The 22,477-nt window shown below is 39.6% G+C and overlaps 1 protein-coding gene across 5 annotated transcripts in view; it reads right to left on the minus strand.

Annotated features, from left to right (window-relative positions):
- PHF14 (PHD finger protein 14) overlaps positions 1–22,477 on the minus strand; it is a 177,269-nt gene that overhangs the window by 128,508 nt on the left and 26,284 nt on the right. For 4 of the 5 annotated variants that reach the window (XM_015429429.1, XM_015429426.1, XM_015429427.1 and 1 more), the window contains exons 5-13: positions 22,253–22,412; positions 16,891–17,002; positions 15,675–15,812; positions 14,957–15,103; positions 13,745–14,015; positions 12,937–13,043; positions 11,920–12,015; positions 9,928–10,031; positions 8,094–8,225 (exon numbers count right to left, since the gene is read on the minus strand). In XM_015429429.1, the coding sequence (XP_015284915.1) occupies positions 8,094–8,225; positions 9,928–10,031; positions 11,920–12,015; positions 12,937–13,043; positions 13,745–14,015; positions 14,957–15,103; positions 15,675–15,812; positions 16,891–17,002; positions 22,253–22,412 (1,267 nt within the window). The remainder of the gene's footprint in view (positions 1–8,093; positions 8,226–9,927; positions 10,032–11,919; positions 12,016–12,936; positions 13,044–13,744; positions 14,016–14,956; positions 15,104–15,674; positions 15,813–16,890; positions 17,003–22,252; positions 22,413–22,477) is intronic. The other variant, XM_015429428.1, reaches the window with a different exon arrangement.

Here is a 22,477-nt window from a genome sequence, read left to right on the forward strand (position 1 = left end):
AGAGGTGTGCAGAAACAATTTGTAACACGACTTTTTGCTGTTTCCTAAGCAGCACCCTCCCCTCCATATATTAATTTTTCATCTCAGAGTTTTAAAAGCAGTTTGCAATGCAGCAGCATGGTGGGAAAGAGATCAGTATAGAAAAATAGCTTAACCCTGTGCCATATGGGTGTAAGCCTGGATCTGTGTATGTAAAGAGGTATCTGAGGGCCAAAATTTTGCACCAACAAAAAGGCCCCCATTTTACACCAATAAAAAGGAAATTCAAAACTCAACATTCAGCATAAACACTGTTTTTATAGGATATATGCCTTACTATTTCATTAGCTGCTGCTACTTTTAATCCTATGCTAAATTTGCTCTCTGGAGAAAGACTGACAAGACAGAAGTCATCTCTGGAGGAAAAAAATAAATTCATTGTGTCAAAGATGGTAAAGTGGCTAAATTCAAAGAAAATATTAGATTTCTGTCACTCCTAAAAGCTATGTGAAGCCATTCGATCCAGAGCGTGCTAAAAGAAAGGTAGAGTATAACAAAGACCAACAACTTTTTTAGTCATACATTCAGATCTCCTTAACATTTTAAATAAAAATTAACAATTCACATCGAGATGAAACAGCAATTACCATTGTAAGAACTACAGTGCTTATGAAGCTTATAAATTAAACTTTCTGAGCAAAGATGTTTTATAGAAGATGCTGAGACTTCTGCCTATACAAATCATAGAGTAAACGTCAACTGCATTTCATTCCAATCAGTTAAGCAAAACAGAAAGTCTGTGTAATGAGACAACTGTCTCAGTTACAGTTCACTGGATATGAATCTGCAATACAGCTTCTAGACAAAAGTGTTTTATTTAAAAAGGCCAAGAGGAAACACTATGCAGTTACACGTGCAAGCAACAGGCCCCCTCCTTGACAACAGATGAACTTCCTTCAGTAAAATAAGCCTCTAAAAATGCAAAAGAAACATCTTGTGGGATTATGACAATTTCACAGCACAGCATAATGAATCCTAGTATATTTAAAAACACTTGAATTTCAAACCTAGAATACACTTCAGATACAAATATATTTTCAGCACAATGCTGACATAGTTTGTTTAGGATGGAAACCATCATAGGAAGGAAACTAAGTCTCATGCCAGGGTAACTCAGAATGATGTAACTCAGTGTAACTCTGAGACTCACTGACATAGTGCCCTGTCTATGTTGCACTAGAGACAACTTGGCAACAGCATAGAGACCAGAAATTGGTAATACCCGGGGCACAAGGGTTGAGAAGCAGGGCTTAGTTAGCATCTGAAGATCTGTTGGCCCATGTCCCACATCTTTTGCAATTACATTCATGACAACCATGATAAAAGAATCCTTGGATTAGTGTGTGAAAAGCCAGCTAGTCCACCCAAAATTGCTAGACTACAGGTGGCTTCTTTACTACTGATAGGTCATGATATAGCTAATAGCCAAGTATGCCCACGTCCACATCCACGCAGATAAAAAAGAATCCATGGGGAACACACACACAGGCCAAGGTACCCACTTCTATAACCCCCACACACACTTGCAGAAAAATACCAAATTTCTAAGAAGGGGAGAAATGAAACACCCTAAAAAACAACAATAGTAGGGTTGTCGGATTTTGGCGCTTGCCATGGCGGTCACCTCTCCCGATCCTCTGGGAGAGGACTGCCAGAGCCCGTGGTAAGGAGGGGGCGCAAGTGTCCGTGCCACCCCTGGAACCTCTGTAGGAGGTTCCTAGCCATGGGGCACAAGAAAGCTCTTCCTCCGTCTATCCTGCCGGCGAAGGGGGGCTTTTCCTATGCACTGAAGGTCCTGAATGGGAAGTAGAAGCGCACACCGGAGCAAGCATTTGGTGGCCGAGTGATTTGCAAACTAAAGTGGATCCAGCATTGAAATGTGAATTGGAGTTTAAGCAAGAAGCACCAAAAACTAAGCGGAAACTCACCCTTTAAAAGCAAGGGGGGGAACTCTCCCCCGTTAAGAAAAGAAACTAAGCGAACTTTGCTTAGTAGAAAGTAGAAAGGGTGGGTGGAACACTGAAGCAAGAGAGACTGAAAATAAAGCAGTTAATAACTTACTAAGCTGCATCGGGAGAATCAGAGACTGTGATAACTTTGAGAAATTGTAAACAATCTCAAACATGGCGCCCATGAGAAAGGACGAGAAAGACAAACAAGTTAAACCAAAACTTCTTGCTGGAACTGCTGGCCCAACGAGTCCTGCTCCTAGACGGACACGACTACGGAGTTACAAAAGATGTTGACGGAAGCATTGCGACCTCTGCTGGAACAAGTAACAGCTTTGCACAGCAAATTCGATGCACAGAAATTGCAATTGACTGAAATAGCCAAAAAAACAGATAAAACTGAACAAGAGGTAAAAGAAGTAGATACCAACACTAAAAAGCTCCAAATACAACTGCAGGTGATGGGGAAAAAGAGATTGATGGAAGAGTCTCAACTTTTACAGCTACAAATGGAGAGAGCAAGCTATGTCTTAAGATTTCAAGGGGTTCCTGAAGAAAAATCTGAGAATCTGAAACAGACTATGTGTGATGTATTAGGACCTATGGCAGATATAAAAACAGACATTTTACAAAGCAAAAGAGATATGATCTATAGATCATATCCAGAATTTACAAGGAAGAATAATCTGCCTGGGGAAGTGATTATAAGATTCTCTAGACGACAAGTGAGAGATCAAATTCTCAAAGGGACAAATGGATCTACCTTGAAGATCAAAGACAAAGAAATAAAAGTATTAAAAAACATTCCATTTGAAATAAGAAGAAAGAGGAGGAAATACAGAGACTTGGTGACATTCTTACAAAAGAAAAACATCCCCTACAGATGTCTGGTACTCGAAGGTACAATCTTTAAATTTATGGATGGGAAAGAAAAAAATGACTCTGTTGAAAAGGCACGCAAATTTCTGCATCTACACAGTCGTCCATCAGTAGAGGTTGAAGCAGAGAAAGAAAACAGCACCAAAGGTAGCGAAGGAGAAGCAGCAACATCAGACGAGGATTCAGACTCTAAATTAGGGGCAGCTGCCCCAAAGACAAGCTATCGTTTCAGAAAGCCAAAATATAAAAAATAAGATGTTATCATACACTGAAGGCTCTTAAAATGTATTGTTATGAGTCTTGTATTGCTCTTATTTAGAAGTCAGAAGTAGAGGTGTTTAAAATCAAATTATTAGCATAAAATGATTGTTAGATGACCACATTCAATGAAATTGAATTGAATTATGTGCTGTAAGCTAAAATTGTTAAGCAGTTTGTATGACCACCATCTCTTGGGTTTTTAGTGGGTTTTCTTTAGTTTCGCCTATAGTATGTAATTCCCCGCCCTGATTTTCGTTGTAGTTTTATAGTTTATAGTTTGTAGAAAATGCAAATTAAAAAAATCCCCTACAGGGGGCTAAAAAAACCAAAACAACAATAGTAGAATCTGCACATATGTAGATGTGTGGGGGGGGGGGGAAGAGGGTTCAGGCTGCATATGGGGTTGCTGCAGCAACCTCAGACGCCATGCAAAAACATTGCAGCAACAGCCATCTCAAACAGGGGATATGGGGAAGCTAGAGCTAGCTATGGTTTTCCACTGCACTTTTTCACTTCTCCTTTACTATGACCAGATAAGACTGGAACTGTGAATAGGAAGAATGGAGGAACACAGTGGGCAAGCAGAAAAAAGTAGGCAAAGGGAGTTGATGAGCTGACAGGAGAAAAGAAGAGCTATCAAGCAAGCAGGCAACCCTATTGGCATACGGAAGGGCGGGCAGGCAAAAGTGCAAAGAAGGAAGAAAGAGATGGAAGATTGGGCTAACAAAGAAGAAGAAACCCAGGATGGAGTAAAGAAGACCAAGAGGAGGGGAGACAGGGTAAGAAAATGACTCAGACACCTAGTGAAGGTGATTTCCCCCACATATCTTTTTTGGTCCCTCTATTCTGTTAATGTCAACATATCTGTCTTTAAGTCAGCCTGAGAGCTTGAAAAGTGACTTTTATACATCAGTTGGAGATTTCTCCCTGTGCACATTTTCTGTTGCAAGTTTAAGCATTTTAATTTTCTTCAGCACAAGACGGTTTTAACCACAAGTGTATCACACTAGGACTTAGATCCAACTATCCTTCAAGGAGCCTTTCTCCAGCCCAAGAAGCCTTCCTACAACTTAAAGTGGTTCTTCTGTTGAAGAAGGAGCAACTTAAGGCAGCTCCAAACTTCACCCAGTGAAGTGGTAGGTAGGCATAGCATCTACTTTACTGGCTGTCCACCTCGGAAACTCAATTAGGCAACAAACCCTACAAGCACAGTCTTGAAAACCACATCTGACCACTTGTATTGTTAAACTCGAACTAAATTCCATTAATAGTAAAACTGGAGGAAAGTTATAATCTGATGCTGCATGTATAATCTGTACAGTCAGAGCTGGCTAAGGGTTTAAGAACCTGAAATAGCAAGTATTCTACAAACAGGGAAAACATTCTGTTGAACTACTTATTTACAACAAAGGTCTTTCTCCAATTTAAGTGTAAGGTGATGCACACTGGGACAAAAAAAATCCAACTTCAAGTCTAGGCTAATGAGGTCTGGACTTGCTGAGACTGTGAGGGGAAAAGATCTTGGGGTCATAGTGGATAGCTCAATGAAAGTGTCAACCCAGTGTGCTGCAGAGGTGTTATGTTAGGGATTATTAGGAAAGGGATTGAGAATAAAATGGCCAATACTGTAATGCCTCTGTATCGATCTATGGTGTGGCCTAATTTGGGCTCTTATGTTCTTATGTCTTATTCTGTACCCTTCCTCCCGATCTTGAAATGAATATAACACGACACATCTAAAGATGAAAAGGATGTAATCAATAAGGCTCCACTTCTCTGTTATAATCTTATCCCACTGAATATGCCCTAGCTAAATTAAAAGTGAAAACTACTTTTGTGATCAGAAGTGAAGCATGAAATTCATGACACAGACAAGCCAGCTTTTTGAAAGGAAAGGCGTCGCTACCTCCCTGACCTACTATCACTGAGATGTACAGATTGTGTTCCTCTTGATCAAATGGCTTTAAAAGAATCCTTTCAAAAAGCAAACTAAAACCAGTGAACAACAACACAATGTAATCTGGTGATTAAAAGTCAACTGTGCTCTAGCAAAATACAATTACATTATCTCACCTACAAATTCAACCAGAATTTCAACAAAAAAGTTTGGAGTAGTGGTTAAGTGCATGAACTCTAATATGGAAGTACCGGTTTGATTCCCCACTCCTCCTAGGGTTGCCAAGTGTTAATTCAGCCGCAGCGGGGGACTCCCGGCTGGCGGCTGGAGCGTGCGCACGCTGCATCCACGTCGCCCGGAAGTGACGTGGGCACGCCAGGCACGCTGGGGGCGGGGCCACGACCATCCGAGGGAAAACCAGCGTGCCCGTGTCACTTCCGGGTGACGTGCATGTCGGGGTGGAGTTCCCCCCGGGGCCCAATCAGCCGGCGGTGGGGAACGGGCCTCTGGGGCGGAGGTTTCCCCGCTCCTCGGGGGGACTTGGCAAGCCTAACTCCTCCACTTGCAGCTGGTGGATGACCTTGGGCAAACCATAGTTCTGGCAGAGCTGTTCTCTCAAGGACAGTTCTGGAAAGAGCTCTCTCAGCCCTGCCTACCTCACAGGGTGTCCTGGGGAGGGGAAGGGAAAGGAGTTTGTAAGTCGCTCTGAGACTTTGAGTGAAGGGAAGGGTATAAATCCAATCTCTTCTTCTTCTTCCTCAAGGTGTTTACAAATACAATTTAAAGCAGGGTATATATATTGGGCAGCTTAAAAAAATCTGAAAATGATAGAAGGAGCACCTGTAGCTTTAAAAACCCTACAAAGCAGTCATTTTCTCCAGGGGGACAGATCTCTGTTGTCTGGAGTTCAGTTGTAATTCTGGGATATTACCACATCCCACCTGGAGGTTGGGAACACTAGGCCTGGAAGCAACCTCTGAGTAACTTGATACCACCTGACCTGCATGACTGAACTAGGTCTGGCTGATTGCTATTGTTCAATAGCAGCCACGCTGTGTTTAGAGCTTCAGCGCAGGGGCTGTGAGACTCAGGTTCGAATCCCCATCTTGCTGCAGCTTTTTTGGGGCTTCGCTGTATCAGTAGTCAAATACAGTCAGTAATACCCGAAAAATACCTGTAAGGTAAGCTTCCAAGCTGCAACAGAGGATCAGCTGGGGTGGTGCAGAGCTGGCTTCCACCGCCCTCTCCAATCCTGGGCTGGTTGAAACAGAGATGCAAGAGGAGCCATCCAGCCCCAGAGGAGTGGTATTTATTTGGTTTGGTTTATACTGAATGCACACCCCAGCTCTGTCTACCATTACCAACTTATTTATGGTTTCTGGATACCTTAATTGTACATACATGGAATGTATGAAGTGAAAAGGTACACTTTCCAAAGCAAATTTTTTTTGGGGGGGGTTACCTCAAAAAAAAAAATGAGGCTAAGAATTGCTGATAGAAAGTCTTGATGGATATATGGCAAAATGCTGTTCAACTCCATATAAGCATTAACAAAAGCAAAAAAACCCATGCACATTAAAGACTAGAAGCATAAGAACCCACAAAAAGCTAAGTATCCCCATTCATTGAAAACCTCCATGAAACAAACTGTTCTTAGAAAATGAGAATTACAGATTTCTCTGTTTACTGGGGAGGGGGAGGCAGCGTGGACATGGCCTCTAGTTGGGAGACTTCAAACAGAAGCCTTCCCTTTCCAGATCGATTTCTCACATCTAGAGATGTGAAGAAGGGCTGCAAACCTCCAGGCGGTGGCTGGAGAAAATGGCTGCTTTGGAGGACTATATGGAATTATACCCTGCTGAGGCCCCTCTCCTTTCCAAACCCTGCCCTTCCCAGACTGCACCCCCAAAACCTCCAGAACTTTCCGACACAGAGCTTGCAACCCCAATGTGACAACCCAGAAACATTAAGAAAAAAGAGGTCCCCCCCAAGGCCCTTTTTTCAACTTTTCCCCCACAGAAAAACTGGAAATTTTAGAGTACTAAAAAATCCTATGAAATATTTTCTGTTAGAATGAGTGAAATGCTTTAAAGGCAAGTTGTTGTAGACATATACAGCTCTTGAATCCACAATGCATTTCTGCACTAGAAGAGCACCTATCTTTAGGGTTGCCAGCCCCCAGGTCCAGGTGGAGGTTCCCCCACTTCTGAGGGCTTCAATTCACTCCCGGCCAGCTGGCCAGTGGGGGAAGCCCTACCCCCAAGCCCCGCTTTAAGAGCGACCACCTGAACAGCTACCCCCTCCCTCCCCTCCTGCCTGATTTAAAGGGCTTCAGCTGATCGGCCGGGATCACGTAGCCCATCAACCAGCTGAAGGCCCTTTAAATCTAGCAGGAGGGAGGGAGAAGGGTGGTCGTGGGCCGCACACTTGGCTTACCTTGCTGGAAAGGGGGGGGGGTCAGAAGGAGTGGGGGGGGACTGCACCAAAGCCTCAGAGGAAAATTCTGAAAGTTTCACTGAGAACTGAGCTCTCTGACCAGTGGCTGCAAGACAGCATCTACCTAGAACTAAGGTTCATGTGCTAAGATAGCTTAGGGTGCATCAGCTTGCAGTTTTCTCTAAAGTACTAGGCATAACTGCAATTTTGCTTGTAGAAAACTAAGGTATTTATAACTTTTAAATTCTGTAAATATTGCAATTTTATATGCTAAGTAAATTAGAAATGGTGCATGTTATGTCATTAAAGCAGTAACATTAGTTTAAAACAGCAAGTATTGCATTTATTTCATTTCCCCCAAAAATTACAGTCCCCCTCCTCCATGTCTTTTTCCCATGGATTCAAAATCTGTGGAAATTGTACATCTCTACTCACATCCAGAAAAAAAATAAAACTTAACTGTTGCCTCAATTAGGAAGAAACATCAGGAGGACTCAACACTTACAAGGCACATAATTTAAAAGTTGGGAAGAAAGGGGGGAAAGCCTGATAGAAACTGATCCTCTTAGTTGTAGGTCTAAGTTTCATTTAAAAAAATGCATTGTGGTAAAATGCATTTACAATATTCTTACCAGTAACTGTTTTTGGTCTTCCTTGGCATCCTTGAGAGTGGCGGGTCCAGACATCCAAGATGATAATGCAGTTTACAAGTATCACACAGCAAAAGGAGATGTTGATCATGGTTCTTCTTGCAAATTCCACAACTTGGAAATGCAGGAGAAAAGTTTCATTTGAGACAATGCACATACTTTACTGAATTATCTCAACGTTTACATGGTTAATATTTCCTCTACATGTCTGATGGCTGTTTATGACTTTTGATACACTGATTTGCTTCAAGCATTTTCTTTAAGTTCCCAATGAGGTCAGTTTAGTCCTGCAGAAAAAGTGCTGGCCTGACATGTGGGAGACCTCAATTTAACCCTAAACAGCTCCGAAGAACTCATTTTCTGGTCCTCCTCTATAAAAATAATAGTGTTCACTTACTTTGCTGTGAGGATAAATGCAATTTAATTAATAAACTCTCTCCATATTGCAAGAGGTGCACCATGATCAATTCTATTATTATTTTCAATTAGTGAGAGATAGTAAACGGTCATTTCAAGTCACAGCATAAAAATCCAAGTAAACATAAGAACAACAGTGGTGATGGAAACCATCCTTGGTCTTGGACTTAAGCAGTCAGTTATAATTTTTAAAATGAAGTATTTCTTTATACCATGCAGAATATGAGGGATTCATTACTATTACATGTGGTGGAGGCCACAAGCTTAGATGGCTTTTTGAAAAGGATCAGTCAAAACCATGAATGACAGGTCCATCAATGGCTATTACTTATGACAGTTAAATGGAACCTCCATGTCTGCAAGCAGTAAATTTCTGATAATCAGATGCTGGAATAATAGGAAATGCCCATCATTACCACACTGTTTTAGAGCTTCCCAAGAGTATTTGGAAAGCTACTGGAGACACAATGATTACATAAAATATGCTCTGACCTGATCAAGCAAGAAATTTCTTACATTTTAAAAAAATGGCTTAGGGTGTTTAGTGACATAATAATAAATGGTGAAAAGAAAAGGTAGAGTAACAAATACATTTAATTAACGACAATAACATAATGAACTTCCAACCGGAAAATGAATATTAAACTTAAAATATTAAATATTTTATATAAGAACTCCCAGTGTACAAAGCACAAGTCCATAGTCATTGTGTTCAGTTGTTTTCTGAACCATATGAAGTCCAAAACTTATACTGTGGAGGTCATCCAATCACAAAAAATTCCAATACAGTATACAGAAGGGAACTTTCTTTTGAAGTGCTGCCAATGGATGGAGAAAACCCAGTATTAATATCCTTATTCTAACATTATAATTATGTGCTTTTTTAATTTAAAAAACTGAGTTAGACAGTGCACTGCAATTGTACCTAGAAATAAAGACAAAAGATGAACAATTTATATTTAAAAACTATATGTAGCTGTGTCAGTTCACAGAAAATATCCAAAGCAGCTGTAGTGCGATACATTTTATTAGGACCAACCAAAATATGACAAAGCAGTAAAGCACAAGCTTTAGATTTCCCCAGAACCCTTCATCAGGATGGCCATTATGTTAAAACAAAAAGGGAGGGGGGGGGAGAGACATTTCAGGTATGTTGGCAGAGCCCCAGAGTCTGCAGTTTGAAGCTTTCTTAAAATGCAGGCTAGGAGGTACTACAGACTTAATTAGACTGCATGGTACTGGGTGCAGATCAGAGACTTTAAAAACATAAAAACCAGTTTGGAGTTTCTCCTTTTAAAAACATTAAAACCAGATTGTTATTCAAAATAAATGTTTCAGTTTACACAGATATCTTATTCTATTTACAGTCAACAGACTGCAACATATTCCTACTACTTGCCTATAAAGTACTGCTGGAAGAGTTGTAGTCTTCTGGGTTCCACCTTCTTTTTTACTGGGCTTTCTCTCCTTGGGTGCCCGCAAAATTGCTGGGATATTCAATTTCTATTGGTTTTGAAGAAATATAAGAATGATTTGTGAGACAGAGATGTAACTTCCTCCGTTGTCTGTCACACAGCAGTCAGTTAAATTTGGCTATACACAATATGCTAAAGATTATGAGAGAAACCTGCTTAGTCAGGTTGCAAAAAATGACTACACTATGTGTTTTGTCCCCCAGCTAGTCTTATGATAAATGAGACTGCATTCCCATATTTTGAATGCAGAGAGAAAGAGAGAGAGAGAGAGAGAGAGAGAGAGATAAAAAGCCCTGGCTTTTAAACTTTTCCCCCTTTAACAGAGGAAGCTTTAACAGAGACAGACAAGGACAAGCTGGTTTAGAAGGTTAAAAGGAAAAAGAAAAAAGAAAAATCCACTACACTTCACAAAAGAATACTGAAGCAGTTTATTTTCCTCAGCATCCCTGCTACAGTGGTGCTCCATAGGTTAATTAGAAAAATTATCTTATTGGACCAAACTCTCCACAAAGCAGGAGAGATTCTCTTTGGGTTTCTACTAATCTGCAGTGTGCTAGCTTCACAGACAGCAACCATCTATCAAAGTCATTTCTCAGTGGCCCTGTGGGCCTGCATCTGTTCAACCAACTGGAAAAAAGTGTCATGCAAGCTGTGCAAATGAAACTGCTACTTTTTATTATTATTAAATGATTGCACCAGCAAACACATTTGTGAATTGTTAAATCCTTTTTTTTTTTAAAGAGAGGAAAGTACTGGTAGCAAACGTCTATTCATCAAGACAGATTCTCATGTATATGATAGGCCTATAAACCTACTTGGATTAAGCACCCCTGCACTCTTGAGCAGAAAAACACTTCTGCAGACATTTTGAATCCAACAGTTAACACAAAGCAAAAGAACCCTTATACGGCTAGAGCTGGCCTAAGGTCCAGCTTCTTGAGAACATTTCACTTTCTATAATCTTAAAAGGTTAATTATGGGATGTACACAAAAGCCAGGAGGTGCTTTACTTTGGGAGGGACATGTAAAACTCATTCACATTCTTGAGAGATCTGTTAACTGTGCTGAATAAAGCCTCTCTTTGTGGAAGCGGTGATGAGAAGTACAATGGAATGAAAGGCCAATAAAATTCATCAATGTTTCAGACACCGCCATCAACTTATTGGCCCACAGAAATTCCACAATTTGGGAGATGGTGGTGGAACGAGCACCAACCTGGGATAATAGATACAGGTCCTCTCTAAACATAAGTGAAAGTAGGGCCCAATAAAAATATTTGATTCCCCTGATTTACAATCTTTTTACTCTTTATAACTCAAGTGGTACAATAATTAGTAGGCTGCAGCATCCACCTGTCACAATCAACAAAATGGTCATTAACGCTATCAAGAAAAACCCTAGACCCTCATTGTTTCCCAAAATGGAAAACATTTCATCTGCATAGCTAATTTATAATTACAGCAATGATGCATAGTTTTAGTCATGAATAAATTCAGGAAAGGGAGCACAAGAAAACAATATACCCCCCTTCAATAAAACCTGCTGTTTGAAAGCTACGATTGTGTGTGAGAATGGGGAAAAAATCGTGAGGAATACAGCTAGATTAACTTGTGCTTCAGGCTTAGCTTCATCACAAATGACAGGTCAATCAGTTACAGCAAATGAAAGAATTTTGCAAACAAGATAGCTAATACAAAAACAAAATTAAGCTACAGGTTCCCAGTAGGTAGCATGCAGAGCTCTAGATATATTTCAATCAGAAATCATTATCTACAGAGTAAGGCCAGGACTTTATCAAATATATCATTTCAGCCACAAAAAAAGTGACAAACAGAAAAGGCTATTCTTAGGAATATGGCCAGCAAGACATAAGAAAGGGGGAAAAGCAGAAAAAATGGAAGGGGGGGGGAACCAACCTGCCCAATAATTCTACCGAGCACAGCCCACATTCCTTGCCCTTCATTTCGCAGTTTTGCATTCATATTCTGAAGCTCTTCTAAGGATTCACACAGCTGAAAAAGAAAACACCATTGAATTTATTTAGCTGTTTTTATCCAGGAGGAGGCATCCAAGTACCTTTTACCAAACAAATAATTAAATAATAAAATTGCTCATTCATGTCAATGCAACTGAAATCAGTAAAGTTAATCAGCTGTTCAATAATACCAGAAAGAAAACACAGGCATCCATCTGGTTAGTAAGAGAGAACCAGAAGTACTTTGTCTGACAGTAAGGCTATAATGGCAGTCGAGAAACATCACAACAGTTCCACTCTGTTATTTCCATCTGTAAAGTTGTGTCAAGTATTTCTGCGCTGGGAATCAACATATCAGAGTTACACACCTGCACACTTGAAACCAGACAAAAGCAAATATAAAACGATGTTATTCTTTTTAAGTTTAACTGTGAATTGTAGCATCCTTTCTGACAATCCCAACATCAAGGGTCACCTTCATGCACATGTGTTTTTTGAAAGCAGATGGGAGCAATACAATATGCAGTGTTTGGCTCTTCACAGTAACCTCTTCTGTTCTTCCTAGTATCATCGTTGTGATCTCAATGATCCCTAGAGAATCACCTGCTTTCCAAAAATGAGATATGAGAGGGATTTCTCCTTTACACTAAAAGCTCTTTTCAAGTCAGCTGTCCAGGTAACTAGCTGTGCATGTGCACAAGCACACACCGGCAGCAACTGTGATGACAGCAAGGCTCAGGCTCTGATAACAGACGGGGAAAGGCTCTACAGGAGATCAAAATTGCAACAGTTAATTCCTTACTGGACTGGGGTCAGGATCAAATTTTATGATTTAATCTAACAAAGTTTGGGTAGGAAATGTGTCAATGATTTTGGATGTAATTATACTTCAGTTCCATAAAAAGTGTTTTATTAAGCAAAGCATACAATTTGTACCTCACGTGAAGCAATTTTTTACCTTGTTGTATTCCACATGAAGCTTTTCTTGCTCATTCTCCAGCTTATCTTTAATCTTCTTTTGTTCTGCCATGTTCTCTTGGATCTGGATCATGCGCATGTTTCTCTCTGAAATAAAAGTTACTGTTATCTGTAGTTACATTTTAGGTATGCCAAGTAAAAAAAGCTGGAATCAGTATGGGCAACAAGTGTACAGGAATGCATTTTTGTATTCAAAGCCGCATACATGTAACTATCGCAGTCTGCTTCAGCCAACTGTGGGTCAAATAAAATGTACAAGAAAATGTATTTATTTGACTGAAACAGTCAAATTGCAAAGGTTAAGGTTCATATTAATAAGCAGACCATTCCTTGAATAGCAGAAAAATAAGACAGGCAAGGAAGAGCAACTCTTGATAAAATTATGAGAGGTTTGCACAGTGCTACTCTTGCACCTGATCACAAAGCACAGGTTGCAAGACACTAGCAGCATTATGGTCAATTAATGCTTAAAAATATTTCCAATCTTTAATCATCAAAGGCTTCAACAAAAATTGTGTTTCTCATTTCCTCCTTAAGCACTGCACACGTGAATCAGTGGCAGATTTTTCGCTTTAGAATTAGGGGGCAATAATCTCTCACACACACACACACACACACACAGAGAGAGAGAGAGAGAGAGAGAGAGAGAGAGAGAGAGAGATTGAATGTGCAGGCTGTCCACATAAAGGTGTCATTAAAGCAGCCTTATTTACAGAAAAAACAACAGTTTAGAGGATTATCCATTATGTAACTGGGGGGGGGGGGAACAAGTATTTTTGCACCATTACCAAGATAATAATTCACAAAATCAGCTGTCAGAGCTGGCTGTTTGTGTTTTCGTCTTCCATCCACACTGGAACTAGTATCTGAGGTATCCACTGGAAAGATGTCTGTACTGATTCCCATTAACTCAGCTTTGCGCATCAGTTTGCGAATTGCTGAAGCACTGCTGGTAAGTGGTCGTGGCAGTTTCTCCCTTGGAACCCATGCCTGAGGCCTTGTGGTACGTGCTAGTTCTGCCTTGGCACGATATTGTTGTAGTCTGGCATTAATTCGTGCCTACAATTAACAATAAAAAACACAAACATAGACATAAACATCAATGGAATTCAAAATATGTTGGCTAATAAACCTCACCAGCATTTCTAAAATGTATACACAAACGTTTTAGTACAGAAAAAACCTGCTCCTTATAGTACAAAATAAATGTATGTAAAGTGATTTAGGACAGTTATACAGTGACCATGAAATTTTGGGTTTGAGATAAATGTGCCTTCTCATTCACAGAATGACATCTGCTTGTGAAAGGACTGGTAAAGGGAGCGGAAAGCGACCTTTATGCTTAACACTCTGCAACCAGAAAATGTAAAGCATGAAAGAGTTCTTACAAGACCAGAAACAAACATATATAAATATTCAAGGAAATCATAGATAGTTATCTGCTCTATCACAGTAAAACGTGTGGAACAAAGTTTGAGTCCAGTGGCACCTTTAAGACCAACAACGTTCAATTCTGGGCCTAAGCTTCTGTGTGCATGCACACTTCTTCAGATACTACAGAATCTTCAAAATTCACAGCATCCACAAAGAATTCCCCCAGCTGTCTGACTGAACTCAAGATAGAAATAGACAAGACTGACAACAGCAACAGGGCATGGGGTGGCACAGAGCAGTGATAACCTTGGAACTGTGGCAGTTGAAAACAGACCAAAAGAATCTCTCACAATAGCTAACTAAGGTTTGGAATTCAGGAATTTGGATTTATTCTAATAGGAGAATAGTAAAACCTGTGGGGCAGATTGTGCAGCTGAAAGAAGTTTGTAACATGGACAGAGAACTTATGTTAGGCTAAATTGTGTACAAGAAAACAAACAGCCTGCGGTGTTTTGAGAATCACTGCTTTCAAGCATCCTGGCTTTATTTCCAATCACAGCAATTCCACCAGTCTAGCTTTGCATGCTGTATTGAATGTAAATGCAATATTGACACTGGTACAGTACCTGAGCTTCTGGAGAGAGCTGTTTTTCTCTCTCTTGCAAAGACATTTTGCAATATGATTGTAAAGCCAAGTAGTTCTTACGCTTCCATTTTCTATCCATCCTGTCTGCATGTTGCTTACAATAAGCAAAAAAAGGATCTGCAATATCCTAATTTAGAAGAAAAAGGGAACACAGGAAAGTTTGTCAAAGAAAAGAGTTCCAGACAGTCAGAAACAGTAATGGTAATTGCTTGAATCCAGCAATCTGAGTGGATCTTTTCCTTACTTCCCCCTCCCCCAACAGTTCTTTCCAACCCCATAAAGGTTTATTGTTGGGTTGTGGAACCCACATGGAGTAATAGCCACATGGTGTGGGTGGGGTTGCAAAGAGATGTACTGAAAAACAAAAAGTGCTGTTGTATTAATTTAGCTTTTCTAAATTGGTAGAACTGTAATGAATAAATTGATCTACACTGAAGACATACATTCGTTTTTCTGGAACAAAGTTTGAGTCCAGTGGCACCTTTAAGACCAACAAAGTTTTATCCTGGGTATAAGCTTTTGTGTGCATGCACAGTTCTTCTGATAGTTCAGAATTAGTTTTACTGTTTTGACTCCTTATTAAACTAGTCACCACTACAGCCAATCTAAGTGGATTTTAGTGGTATGGCAACATACACCAATTAAGATTTTTGTGCTGTAGATCATTTGCTATTTTTTCTCTCTAATGAAAATCTCACCTCCTCTGCAGCAGCTTCAGACAACAAGCCTTCTTTCTGAGCACAAGTCACATGGAAATACGCTCTGCACATCCCAGCATCACAACTGATGCAAACACCAGTTCTGGCAAAACGTGGATCTTCACAGAAACTACATTCCTGCCACAGATCAAAAATCAGTCATTACAAAAAAAGAGACTAAGTCTGAACATTGTTTATATAGTGTCTAAAACCCACAATAGATATCTTCATAAAAGAAAACAAGAATCTCCCTAAGCAGCTTAAGAGACAAGCAAGAAATAATAGGAAAACTACAGCTATTTCCTATTTTTATATTGAAAATGCTACACAAAAGTTAGTGTTGGTTTTTATAATACACAAGAAGGCCGCAGATAGAGGCGAGACTACATGTTTAAGCTGATGTTTTTCAAAACATAGTTTTAGGAAATATGATATACCACATGAAGGTTCAAGTTCAACTCAAAAGTGAAAAGTATGATGGAGGAAGTCAAATGTGAAAAATGTATCAAATGGAGTAAAGTGTAGGAACACTGCTGTTAAGAGGCAAAGGCAAGACCTCTCAAGAATTCACTCATTTCGAGTATTTCAAATATTCCTGCAGGTAGTTTAAAGCCTGGCCATGGGCCAGAGGTGCACAGAGGTAGGGAACTGGGAATGTTGAAGCCAGCTGAGTAACAGCTGGTCAAGCATTTGTCCCACCCATTCTGCAGGCAATTAATAGTCTAAGGCCAGCCATCCTGGCAGAACCATCACCAACTTGGGACATCATTGTGGCTCATTACCTGCTAGAAGTTGGGGGTGGGTTATAAATTCTATTTTTATGAGTATTTCATTTTGTAAGCCTCTCTTGAGACCCCACTGTGGGAGAAAAGTGAGATAAAAATATTCTGAATAAAGCACGTTGCAAATAGAAACTGCTCTGAAACCTTTCACCATGCATAATTAGTTGAACTGTCTTACGCTTAATCAAGACTGCCCTACTCATAGTCCCTTTCAAAACTGGGCATTAGCTACAAACACAAGTAAGGATGCCTTAGGTACATTCAACAATTTGTATGGTTTCACAGCCCATCCAACAAAAGTTCATGAAAAAAATGCATGCAATCCCTAATGTCATAAAATTTTGAGTCTTCTGCTACAAAGAATGCTAAAGGAAACACAAAAACAAGGAACACTGAATTTCGCCTATAATATATAACTTAGCACTTAACTCTACCTTTGCTCCATATTTGGAATAGTTCATTTCTGTAAGTGTTACTGGTCTCAGTTTGTCAATATCTCCAAATGCTACTCCTGGTACATAGAGGGCGCAAACAATATGGACCCACCTATAAGAAAAGAGGAAATTGTTTTACTTTATCTTCAGCAGAGCAAGGATACAGATCAGAAAAATACTGTTCTCTTATTTACAAAAAGAATAATGACATATCAGTCAGAAGTATCATGCACAATTGCGAAAATTAAAATAAGGATGGACAAGAACAGAGTGCTCACTTAATATTTTAGCATTTTTATTAAAATTCACAATTTGGAAATAAATATAGATGTCCCAAGAAAAATCAAAGAAGCAATGGCTGAGCACCTGCAAAAGTCTCAGGTTCAATTTCTAACATCTCTAGTTAAAAGGATCTCAAGCACTAGATGATGAGGAAAACACAGAAATATTCCGGAAAATGCTGCCAGTCAGGGTAGACAATACTGAACTATGGTCTAATTCAGTATAGAGCAGCGATATATACATGACCAACAAATAAATAGGAGAGGATATGTTCTTGAGGAGCTAAAAGTTCTTTTAAGAAGAAAGCATCAATACTTATAGTAATCTATTATGAACAAAAATGATCACAAATTCAACTAAAGAGAGCTTGGGAACTCCTGGACAGGACTACACTGACCCAATTCAGGATGCTTGGTACACAAAACCATACTTCTGAATGTGGAATAGTGTGTGAAAACAGACACTCACTATCCAAAAGTTAAGATACCTTTTTGAAAGATACCTTTCGAAAAGGTTAATAATCCACCGCTTAGGTGTTTGGGAGGATCACTGGAATTAGCATCTCTGCCCCCCTCATTCTTCCTCCTCTGTGCGATGGCCACTTGGCAGATTTCCATGTGTGCAGCTCAGTTGCTTGGTGCCTGCTACTTTGGATCAGGGTGTATAGCTGTTAAGTGTGGTACCTCATCATAAAAAGCCTACACTGAACTAATTACATATATTCTGTTCTCAATTTTATTTGGAAATTTTATACACGGCCTTCTCAAGGCAGCTCACAAAGTAAAATGTGATAAAATCATTAAAATAGCATAAAAGTCTTTAGAACAAATGAGCCAAGAAAAACACGGCCAGAGCACAGAAACAGCATGGAATGATCCTTGTGAAATATTCCTCCAATCAGAAGATGGCTGGAAAAACAATTTAAAAGACTGAACCCCTTAGTTAAAAGTCTAGGTAAAAAAAAATGTTTTGGCCTAACACCTAAAAGAGAGAAGAGGTCAGGTGAATTTTAAGGGAAAGGACATTCCACAGGTGAGAACAGCTTGCGCATACCTACTTCTATTTTTATAATTTGTATTCATATGTTATTGAGGAGCTAAAAGTACAATCTTGCTCTTTCTTCTATGCATATTCACACACACACACACACAAACATATATACACACATACTTGTATATATTATACACCCAACTACCCACGCCCTCTTTATTTGAAGTGTCACACTTCAGTTAACATTTTGAAATTCTGTTTTAGGCAACAAATACTGAAATATCAGGCAACCCACTCATGAATCCAGAACACATATAGAAGATCAACATATCGGGCCCATAACCTTAACAGAGCTTGTTCATGGTTCTGGAAATCTAGGGACATTTCCTTTCTTATGAAATGACACCAATGTGTGGCACAGAGAATAATTTTGCCAGAGAAACAGGGGGAGTAGAGGGGGTAGTTACCCATCTTCACATTATCTTCTGTATTTTCTTTTAAGCAGCCAAGGTTTTGGCTGGAGATGTTTGATAGTAAGTTTTAATACATCCTCCCCCATTGCACCCAGCACCGTTCAATATAAAGATACACATCTTCAACAAGCAGCTGCTTCTCAATTTAATTTGCACAGTTTTTTCATGCTCCACTGGTGTATTAAATGCTGCTGCACTCTGTAGGAGTTTATCTATGATAAACCCAACAGCTGGCTGCTTGCTTCCTACTGACCTTCTCAAAATGTTTTAGTACATGTCACACAAGTACTGTAGTATTACAGATTTAAACTGCCATTTCGGTATGATTGGCACATAAGTGTCTCATTTCCTTAGCCACCTATGTGCTAACTCCATCCTGAATCTTTATTAAAATACTCAGAAGTCAGTCAAGTTCACAGCTGAAGCAGCTTCAGCTGCTTTTAATACCAAAGCCTAAATGTTTTCCTGCTCATTTGTTTAGCTGCACATGTTTGAGAACCTTGTAATTAAGACAAATTGGGTAATCAAAGAAGAATAATCTTTCTTGTTACTTTCTCATCCATTTTGCTTGAAGCAAAGATGACAGATGTCCGGGATGGGGAGGAAAAACCAAGCTAAAAGAAAGACAATGGCCTTATTTCGAGCGGATTTCTGCTATCTAGCAAAAAACTACACACACACACACACCTGGGAGGAAGGGAAGGAGGTAGGTATAGATATGGATATATATACATAAATACACACACACACACCTGAAATCCTAAGCAGAGTTACACCCTTCTAAGCCTGTTGACCTGAACTTAGAAGGGGATAACTATTTAGGATTGTGCTGTAACATGCACAAAATAAGACTGTTCAAATTAACCATTTCATTATCTATTTTTTTGTCATACAGAAAGATCATAGACATTTTTTTAACTGACTCAATGTAACATCCAAATAATTTTAAATGGCAAAGGAAAGCTATGTAATCCTGTATGTAGGACTTACTTCTATGTCCTGAGCTCACAGTAAGTTTGATAGCACATTGCGGAATTCCCTGTCAATATTATATAAATTATAATATTTATAATACAGGTTTATAGATTATTATTTATAATATTAATTTTTAAATCTCTATTAATAGCCAGAACTGTCAAATGCTTCAACATGGATAAATAAATGTATTTTATTGGGGGGGGGGGGGTTAGGGTAAAAAAAAATTTTTAATGTACACCCCACCAATACAACTTTTATGAAGCCCTCAGAGCTTACAAAACAGGTTGTTTTCTTACACTGACTTTTTGTTCAAAACAAAACACTGACAGTTACCATACATAAGCGGTTGATGGCAATATTCCTAAAACTGGAGTGCTGTTATTTTAAATGCAAACACTTAAATTACAGCCTACTGGCTGTGATTTCAAATACCAGTACGATTTTCAATAACAAATGTTTAGAACAGTGCCAAATACAAAATGGTGAATCTAAGCCATGAATACAACCAATTCATGAAAGGCTTAGGATTCCTGGGACTCCTGTTTCAGTATATTTGGGATACTCTGAACACAAAAAGGTAAAAGGAACTATACTGAGTTACCACTGTGTGAAAGTCCTGCTGAGTTTTAGGGGTATTGTGCTAACAACGGGAATAATGGAACTGGCTAAATGTGAAAGCACTATGGTGGGAATGCTTGTTTAATACCTGGCCCAAAAATATGCTCCTGTGCCTTGAATAGCTGGATGGCAAGCTACAAATCCCCCAAACAGTTTCCAAAATATGTATCCATTTACAACAAGTATATAGGGTCACAGACTGCAGAATCTCATCAAAATGTTGACAGAATCCCATGAAAAATGTACAGCATCAAAAATGCATATTTTAATTATTCAGACTATGCATTTGGGACAAGGACCTTATGCCTCTTATTGTTATTGCAAAATAACATTGCCTATTAATATCTGTGTTTATTAGTATTAATGATTATATGCTGTGGTTTGATTTTAAACTTTCTGTTTTAACAAATCTCGCTGTTTTAATCAGTGCCATCCTGAGAACAGTCCATTGACTTCAACAGACCTGGAAGAAGAAAGTAGCTATGTTTATGATTGTGCTGTTAGTACTAGGGGTGTGTATTTGGGATTTTTCACAACCAGCAGATAGCTGCAGTTAGAAGGTATTTAAAGTGCTCCCAGTCCCCTTAAATGCCTTTGGAGTGAACTCTCAACTTGGAGAAAGCATTTAAAAGGACCGAGAGCCCTTTAAATGCCTTTGGAGTTTACTCACTGCAGAGTCCCATGGCTTGGAGAAAGCATTTAAAGGGACTGTGATCCCTTTAAATGCATTTCCCCCTTCCACTGGAAACAATGGAGGATGGGGGCACCTTCTTAGGGGGCCCATAGAATTGGAGGGGGGTTCTGAGAGGCACCAGCAGTTGCACTGCAAATTTATTGCCTGCACCTCAAAAATAGCCCCCCCAGAGCCCCAGATAAACTCAGATCAATTCTCCATTACAGCCTATGGGGACCATTGACTATAATAGTCCCCATAGGGTATAATGCAGCCAAAAGAAATTGGCAATCCCAAATAGTTATCTAATCTGAATACCATACCGGTATTGAGATTTGGGAATATCAGGAAATACCAATATTTTTCGGGTTCAATATAACTGAACCCAAAAAATACTGTTGTTGGGGGGTTTTTTGCACACCATTAGTTAGTACAGTTAATCCATCAGGTAACAAAGCAGATTGCCATTTGTGCCTAGGCTTGCCAACAGGTCTGGAGAAAAAATATCCTGTCCCTTAAACAGATACCTTATATGGAGAAATGAGCAATTGAAGCTTTTCATGGCATACCATTAAGCCTCTATTCAAGGGACATTTTTTTCTCCAGGTAGTTGGCAACCCTAGGTCTGCCAAACATAAATGCTTGTTCATTACTTTGTGATGTTTCAGTTGGTCCTACTGCACTACTGTCATTTCCAGATTTTTTTCTAATGCATTAAAACACCTATATCTCTAATAGAAAATGAGCTACCCACTGTCTAGATGACAAAAACTATGTACAAGGGGCACATACAGGTAAGAGACAAGTCTCTAACTATTTGAGAAGCTCCCCCAGGAATGCAAAAACAGATTACCCTGTAAATTAACTTAAAGATGCTCCCTCAAACAAACACACACATACACAATATGCATTCACCTGATTAAGACTAAAAATACTCTTCAATGGACAGAGTATGAAGATCAGCTCGGAAACGGAGGTCAGAGAACAGACTGCTCTAGGTCCTGAAAGAGAATCCTGGGGGAGAAATTTGGGGGAGGGCAGACAGCTCAAACTACTCCCTTGTCCCCAGATTCCTTCCAGCCCCCAGTTTGTTTTTAGTATTTGTAACAGTTCAGAAGCCTACTGGGAGCCACAAATGTACTGCTGTGGATCAACTGACACAGTTATAGTTATGCTAAGAATGTTCTGACTTGCAAGTGCTGTGGTTTCTTGTTTGCTATTTTCGTTGCTCCTCAGAGGGGGGGGAAGTTACACCTGATTCTTCAGAATGGGCTCAGTGGAGAGGATATAAGATTGGAACAGACTGACTTTCAGGGACCTATCACACTAGTGTTTCATTTAAACTAACCTGCCAGCATCTGTCTCCTTGAAGATTCCATCTTGGTTGGGACAGAGTTCACAGCTTGGAGATACGCCGCATTTACAAGCATCACAGAACCACGGTTCAGTGGAGTTTTCTGAAGCAGAGCTCATAATAGAATCACTTTCTCCATCAACACCATAGCAACCTAGAAATGCAGGAAATTCAAACTAATCAAAATGGAAGGTTAGGCCAACTGAGAGATTTAATTTA

The sequence above is a fragment of the Gekko japonicus genome, unplaced genomic scaffold (assembly GCF_001447785.1).
Source record: "Gekko japonicus isolate JY-2015 unplaced genomic scaffold, Gekko_japonicus_V1.1 scaffold163, whole genome shotgun sequence".
Classification (NCBI taxonomy): Eukaryota; Metazoa; Chordata; class Lepidosauria; order Squamata; family Gekkonidae; genus Gekko; species Gekko japonicus.